Source organism: Gossypium hirsutum, chromosome A11 (genome assembly GCF_007990345.1).
Source record: "Gossypium hirsutum isolate 1008001.06 chromosome A11, Gossypium_hirsutum_v2.1, whole genome shotgun sequence".
Classification (NCBI taxonomy): domain Eukaryota; kingdom Viridiplantae; phylum Streptophyta; class Magnoliopsida; order Malvales; family Malvaceae; genus Gossypium; species Gossypium hirsutum.
Genome location: NC_053434.1, coordinates 29,836,400 through 29,844,280, shown reverse-complemented (window position 1 = coordinate 29,844,280; position 7,881 = coordinate 29,836,400). Strand labels below are relative to the sequence as shown.

The following is a 7,881-nucleotide window of genomic DNA, read 5'->3' as shown; positions in this document are numbered from 1 at the left end:
AGGCACATGCATGATCATTTGTTTGGCTCAACTTCACCTATCTTCCATTTTTCATCAAAAGAACATGAAACAACAACCATTTCCTTCATTTTAATTCATGACCAAATGCTCACAACACACCCAAAAACCAAAATATGCTTCAAGAGTTAAGGTAGAATTAAGAAGAACTCATGAACATCAAGATAGAAGCAAACTACCATGAACTTACCTTCAATTTTCTTCCCCAAGTGACCGAACATTCAAGAGCTTTCTCCTCTCCTTTCTCTTCTCTAACTTTCGGCTATGATGAACAGAGATGGACAAAACTTTGTTCTTTTCACCCCTTTTTCTTTTAATAAAATTTCATATTTCATCCATTTAATTCTTTAATACAAAAGACATGAAATGCCTATCATGGAACATTTACCTAACCCATTATCATGGAACATTTACCTAACCCATTATCAATTTTTATCAATTTGTACCATAAATTATGGATATCAAGTGCACATATTGTCTTCAACAACATGATGGCCTGCCGCTTCATGTAAAATGGGAGGTTTGACATGCAAATCCTCCTATTTTGCACTCCTATTTATTTGGCCACTACAAATTAGCCTATAGCATTTTCAAACATTTTCACATAGGTCCTATTTCATAATTGCACTCACAAATGACAAAAATCAAAGCATGAAATTTTGCCAATATTCACAGAATTCCCGAAAATTGGGTCGTTACATTCCTTATGCTTCAACCGAATGAGAAAACTGACATTTCAAGCAAATATAATTGCAAGAAAAAAAGTGGTAGCATAAAAGGTTTCAATGATAAATCAACACAAGTTTTTTCGTACCCTTAGCATTTTCTTACTCCCTCTATCTGTAAAAAAGATTTTGCTTACTGTTTTTTCTAACAACTTCATGTTGGAATCCCTCCTGTTTAAACAAAATTTTTTTTTCTGAGAAATATATGTTAAAGTCAAAGAAAATGGTGTAAAAAAGTAAAAACACCACTACCTTGTGAATAAGGCCATCGTCAATAAAGAGCTTTTACTTCATTCACAGTAACTGTTGAATTATAAGAAATAATATTTTTTTTCTTGGCACTTACACAATTAAATTAAATACCTAGATAATAGAATCAACAAAATATATTCAAGACCAGCTCACAAGGTGTTTTAGATGCAAGAATGGTTGGATCTTTATACGCAGATTTGTTTATAACTTTCTTCAAGCAAAAACAACCCATGAATGCAATTAACCTTTTTCCAAGAAGAAGGTTAATATAGACCAGACATGGTGCGTTGGCTAGTGAGAGGGATTAGATCAAGTCGATGGGCAATGAACTTGTCGTTGAGGATAGAAGAGTTAACTTTGATTTGACGAGATTGATGGCTATGGTGGGAACCTCAGCAATCATGACGCTACGAAGGGCATTGGCCATGGAGGCATTGGTGTCGTGGAAGCGTAGTTGTATTTGAGTTCCCAGATTTTGACCCCTAGGAATCGCTGGTATAAAACTCATTCCATTTTCTCTTCTTCTCCTCTTTTTCTTTTCTCCATTTCTTCTCTTATTCTTCTACTACCCAGAGCTCTTAAATGGGGCTGTTCAAATTACAACTAGCCCACAGTTAAATGCCATGTCACTTTTTCATTACGTCTGTAACGGAAAATGGTTAAAAGGACTGATTTATTATTTTTCAAAAGTTGAGTGACTAAATTGAAACCTAAGTGACTGTTTTGTCAGCTGCCCAAAATTGAGTGACTATTGGTGTAATGGTGGGGTGGAATGAGTATTGTCCAAAACGGGGCGTTTTAAACTAAGGAACCGTTTAATGAAACGGTGCATATCAAGCTGTTTAGTTACCGGCTGCATTCGAACCATTAATTTTCTATTTAGCAATCAATCAAGCTAGGAAAGCAGTTATGAAATTAGAAATCTGTTTTCTGACTCTGTCTTCCTCATTTCTCTCTTCTTCCTTCTTCTCTTTGATTATTTATCTTCTTCAAATGCCAACCGTATCATTTGACTTGAGACAATTTTTGTGAGTGAAATTGATCCAACTAAATAAATAAATAAGATTTCGATAAATCTTGATAAAGTAGGTTTATTTTAAAGGTTAGGCATTTAATTATAAAATAACTAGTGGTAAATCTTAGGGTTTGGGGAAGCCAAATGTCATCATCTTTCATTTAGTTTGCTTCAATTTTACGGCAAATGCGAGGGTTTCTATGTTTTTGATGATTGAGCGAATCGATGTGTCAGTGGAAATCTGTGCGGTTCCCTCCCCAAGTCCCACCTCATCCCACCACCGGTGGCTGTGGCCAGGCGGTTGCGGTGGCGGTGGGGTCAAATGTTCATCAAATCCATTTGCCAACAGCTCACGTGACAACTCCTTATTCACATTCAGTCCAGTAGGCCCTCCCCTGCTTTTATATAGTCAACAGTTATAATTACAACTTATACTAAACAATTTTGATTCACCAACTTTAATTTCATTTCCTTGAATGTACATAACTGATTTCCATTTCTTTATAGTAATTTGAGAAGTTTATTCGGCTATCATTTGAATTTGTGCATTGAGTTTCAAAATTATAAAATTTATGAACATTTTTGCTTATATTATTTTAAGAAAATTATTCCACTCTTTTTAAATTTCACTGATAACATTCTTAAATAATTATCACATTATCGATAAATTAATAATAATAATGTAGAATTAGGTAAGTATAGAATTAGTTGACTTAGGCTTATCATTTGAATTTACATCTCCCACAGGAAAAGAAATATAGTATTTTGATTATTAAATTAAAGTAATATGTTGAAATTAAGGTTTAAAAGAAACAGGCAGGCCAGCTAAGTTTAAGAAATCCTGCAAAGAAACAAATCAGGCTTTCATTTGACTTGCTCGAAGCATGGATTCCATTTCCCCCAACTTTCTCCATCATATATATATATATATATATATTCATGGTAATTGCCAAATTGGATATTATTGCCCAACTATATGATAAACAAAGGGATTTATAGACTGTCCCTCTCAGATCCAACCCAAAGCTACAATATTTATGATAGGAGTGGTGAGAATGAGGACCACTGCTACAATATTTATGATAGGAGTGGTGAGAATGAGGACCACTTGCTTTCTGTATGTATGCATGTGAAACTGTCACAAAAACTAAAAAAAAAAAAAAACCTACAAAACTCAACTGTCTAATAAATTTATTATAATCCAATGCCACATTTTATTTTTACAGTTTTAGTAGAGATGTCGGGTTTCAATAGATTTTGGCTCTTCCTTTTTCTTTTCATTTTCTAATATAAATGCTGTGTTAATGGAAACAAAGTTGTGTGAAAACAAAGCTCTCAATTTTCAAAAAATGGAGAACAAAAGGGGCAGTGATAGACATCCAAACCCCTTTCTTTATCCAATTCCATTTTAATTTAAGGGTGAAAAGAAAAGGAAGCAACCAAGAAAAAGCTCTAATCAATGGCGGGATAGCAGGAGGCAATTTATAAATATATTTTAGTGAAGGAAAGAGTGAATGAGTGGATTATAAGCTTTAGGTGGAAGCAATTATCATAACGCGGAAAACGCGTGGAATGCGCCGAATATTAGTTAACCGCGACAGCCTTTACCTCATCAACTAACAATAAATTCCTTTTTCCTTTTTGTTAGTTCCATAAATAAATAAAAAAGAATGGACCACTACCTAGAGTAGCTTTTTCCTGCCCCGGTTCTTATAAAAACTACGTACCTCTTTGTTTAGATTGTGTCCTCAAAAGAGCTTTACTTTCCTTTCCAGGGAGTCCCGAAACAGGTAAGTTACTCTCTTAGTCAAAGATGCTTTGGTATCACAATTCTATCAAGTTCTGTAGTTGGTTTTGGTAACTAACCAATGGTTTATTTATGAGTGACGTTCAGATATGGGAAAACCAGTGATGAAGCTTCATTTGATTATTGGAGTTTTGGCTGTTTCCCTGGTGAATGCTGAAGATCCATACTTGTATTACACTTGGACTGTCACTTATGGCACTCGTTCTATTCTTGGAGTTCCCCAGCAGGTATATATTTATAGGGAATCTGTTTTTTTTTTGGAATGTTGAAAGTAAAGGCTATTGATGTGGATCTGATTTTGGGGTTCTAAAAAGTTGTGTTTTTTTTTTGCAAGGTTATCCTTATCAATAATCAGTTTCCTGGGCCAAAACTTGATGTGGTGACTAATAACAACATTATCTTGAATCTCATTAACAAGCTTGATCAGCCTTTCTTGTTGACATGGTGGGTCTCTCATACCCTTATCTCACATTGGCTCTTCTGATTTATATACTTTCATTCTTGCTGTTTTTCACAACCTCAACTAAGAAATTATCAATGGATATCTCTAAAATTGTTACTTGTCTTCTTCTTCCCTGTAAATTTTAACTTCATCTCAGTTTTGTTGAACATAACAATGAAAGATGAAACTTCCAGACCAGGAAACGTCTGTGTTTTTCTGCAGTAACGTTTGATGGCCGCTTAAAAATGACTTGATTCTTTTTGCAACTTTAAACCCTGAATTTCCGTTGTTTTCCTGTGTTCACCTGATTATGCCATGTAGAATCATGCCATTTTTTCAATGATAAATGAGGGATTGGTCTGATCACAACAGGAATGGCGTAAAGCAAAGGAAAAACTCATGGCAGGATGGAGTGTTGGGAACCAATTGCCCTATCCCTCCAAACTCAAACTATACCTACAAGTTCCAAGCCAAGGATCAGATTGGGTCCTACACATATTTCCCATCAACTCTAATGCATAGAGCTGCTGGAGGATTTGGAGCACTCAATATATACCATAGAAGTGTGATCCCAATTCCTTATGCAAATCCTGATGGAGATTTCACTTTACTTATTGGTGACTGGTACAAGACCAGCCACAAGGTTAGTTTTCACACTTCTCTTTTGTTAAGATTTTCTTGCCATGCACCAAGTTTTTCCCTGCCATGTATACTTCACTCATAATATAATTGTTTTGTTTTTTACAGGCACTGCAGCAAACTTTGGACTCTGGAAAATCTCTTCCCTTTCCCCATGGAGTCCTTATAAATGGGCAGACTAAAACCACCTTTACTGGAGAACAAGGTCATCCATAACTTAGTATTCCTATTTCCTATCACGTTTAATTGCTTATAATTCATTGCATTTAGATTAATTTATTCAATACGATTAAATGAAGATTCCTCCTACATTTTCCAAAAGGGAATCATGCCTTTACTGAATAAGTTTTATTTGTGGTGTTTCAGGCAAAACTTACATGTTCAGAATCTCAAATGTTGGATTGTCCACCTCACTGAACTTCAGGATTCAGGGCCATTCGATGAAGTTGGTTGAGGTCGAAGGCTCTCATGTAATTCAGAACTTATATGACTCTCTTGATGTGCATGTGGGACAATCCGTGACCGTCTTAGTAACCTTGAATCAACCACCAAAGGACTACTACATTGTTGCATCCACAAGATTTACAAGGACCGTTCTCACTGCAACTGCGGTGTTGCACTATGCAAACTCGCAAACCCCAGTTTCTGGACCGCTACCAGCTGCTCCTGCTTACAAATATCATTGGTCAATGCAGCAGGCAAGAACATATAGGTACTAGTTGACGGAAGATCTTATTGGCTTCTTGTGTTTGATGCAGCACTTCATTCTTGAACTTGGATAAAAAATGATCTTATCTGATTATTCTTTTCTTCATTTCCTTGAAGGTGGAATTTGACATCTAATGCAGCGAGGCCTAATCCTCAGGGCTCATTCCATTATGGGAAGATTACACCAACCAAGACGATTGTCTTGGCCAACTCAGTATCTTATATTAATGGAAAGCTGCGGTATGCAGTGAATGGTGTCTCCTATGTTAATGCGGATACCCCTCTGAAGCTCGCTGATTACTTTAATATTCCGGGAATTTTTAGCATGAATGCCGTTCAAGGCGTTCCGTCAGGTGTTGCCGCAACTGTTGCTACCTCCGTTATGCCAACTAATCTCCATGATTTTCTGGAAGTTGTCTTTCAGAACAACGAAAACACCATGCAATCTTGGCATCTTGACGGTTATGATTTTTGGGTTGTTGGGTGAGTCACAGTGCCCTGTTAGTTGTTCTATTTCATTTCTCTTGCTGAATATGTTCTTACCATTTCTAATACTACAATGCACACAGTTTCGGCTCTGGACAGTGGACTCCAAAGAAAAGAAGAACCTACAATCTAGTTGATGCTCTTACGAGACACACAACTCAGGTAATGCCACCTCAAGAACCGAAAACAACTGTTGTTGTTGAGCATTGCTAGCAGTTTATGCCTATTAAATTTCTGTATTATGTAACAAATGTTTCAAATTTTACCCACATTAGAAATGCCATAGAACTTTTGATCAAACCAATGTCCTTTTCCTCTTGTAACGCATTGACCATAATTGCAATTGGCATTTTAGCATGTTAAGAACAATTCGAAGATAATACCTATTTAGGCCATCTTCATAAACAATCCTTTCCTGCTACTGATGCTTTCGTTTCGGCAGGTGTATCCAAATTCATGGACAGCCATATTGGTGTCCCTGGACAACCAGGGTATGTGGAACATGAGGTCTGCATCATGGGAAAGGCAATATCTGGGGCAACAATTTTATCTGAGAGTCTGGAATCCTGTTCGGAGTCTTGCTAACGAATACGACATTCCTTCTAATGTCTTACTCTGCGGTAAAGCAGTTGGGCGCCACCCTTAGCCAGCCAGTATGGCCCTAATGGCTATTATCTGTTACCAGTCATCAGAGTTTGACTGCTGATAAAATAGATTGAGAGAGAAGAAATTGGATTGAAATGTTTCGCCTTTATTCATTTGTATATCTTAGAAAGCAATAGAGTAAAATTATCTATACCGTAGTTATTACTTTATTATCTCTTCAATTCGTTTTCTGCAAACAGAGTTAAAATTATGAGGTTTTGTAAAATTAATCATTTTCTTAAGTATTAGGTGTGCAATTATATATATATATCAACTTACCAAATATTCATTATTATATTTATATTTTCTATATAATTATCAGAGTTATTTATAGTCTCTTTCTATTTTCTATATAATTACTAGTTTTCTTTTTCCAAATAAGAAGATAAATATATTTTAACGCGTTTAAACTTATGCCTTCCAGTTGATTTTTTATATAATTTTTATACACTAATAAAAAGTTATATAAATTTAACACTTTTTTCATAATAAAATATTCATATAAATCATTGAAAATAATTTTCAATCATTTAATATTTTAAATATATTTTGATAATCATTTTAATTTTTACTTAATATAAGTTATAAAACTTAGATATAATTTTAAAAAAAAATATTCAAATTATCATATTTATTTTTCACTCAAAATTATCTAAAATAATATAAAATATGAGATTAATAAAACGAGAGAGATCCATTGTAAAATTACACCTTTCGTAATTTTTTACATGATTAATATTTTAGCAATTCAACCGTCATATGTCATACTCTATTCATATTGATCATGTATATTGGTATAAATTAAAAAATTTTAACTATTCGTTTTATGTAAATAAAACTTTCTACTGTTAAATATATATTAATCTAAACAATATTTTAGATTGATATGATAAAAATATTAGATCGATTTAAAAATTCCATGCAAGAGAAATACCAAATATATTGATAAATTCAACAGTATGATTGTTATTTTTTTAATTTCAGAAATATTAATAAAATAAAAATTTATTTTATTTTGAAAAAATGATATGGACCAATGGATTTTCAACATGTGGCATTTAAAATCCACTCAACATAAGTTTAACGGTTTGTCAGGGGTCTTAACGAAAATGACAATTCGGAGAGTCCAATTAAAGTGACTGCG

The 7,881-nt window shown here is 34.3% G+C and overlaps 1 protein-coding gene across 1 annotated transcript; it reads left to right on the top strand.

The window, feature by feature from the left end:
* Positions 1-3,335: 3,335 nt before the first annotated feature.
* LOC107897160 (L-ascorbate oxidase homolog) lies at positions 3,336-6,888 on the top strand. Its single transcript, XM_016822516.2, has 9 exons — positions 3,336-3,800; positions 3,905-4,044; positions 4,152-4,261; positions 4,632-4,902; positions 5,007-5,103; positions 5,265-5,610; positions 5,724-6,089; positions 6,176-6,254; positions 6,535-6,888. Exons 2-9 carry the CDS (start codon positions 3,907-3,909, stop codon positions 6,736-6,738), a joined length of 1,611 nt encoding a protein of 536 aa, XP_016678005.1. The 5' UTR covers positions 3,336-3,800; positions 3,905-3,906; the 3' UTR covers positions 6,739-6,888.
* Positions 6,889-7,881: the final 993 nt, after the last annotated feature.

What these genes read in the sequence shown, in the direction of transcription:
- LOC107897160 (XM_016822516.2), top strand. Translation starts at nt 3,907, where the DNA reads ATGGGAAAACCAGTGATGAAGCTTCATTTGATTATTGGAGTTTTGGCT. An exon ending in CAGCAGGCAAGAACATATAG is followed by an intron (nt 5,611 to 5,723) that starts GTACTAGTTGAC and finishes ATTTCCTTGAAG; the next exon opens with GTGGAATTTGACATCTAATG. An exon ending in TTACGAGACACACAACTCAG is followed by an intron (nt 6,255 to 6,534) that starts GTAATGCCACCT and finishes TCGTTTCGGCAG; the next exon opens with GTGTATCCAAATTCATGGAC.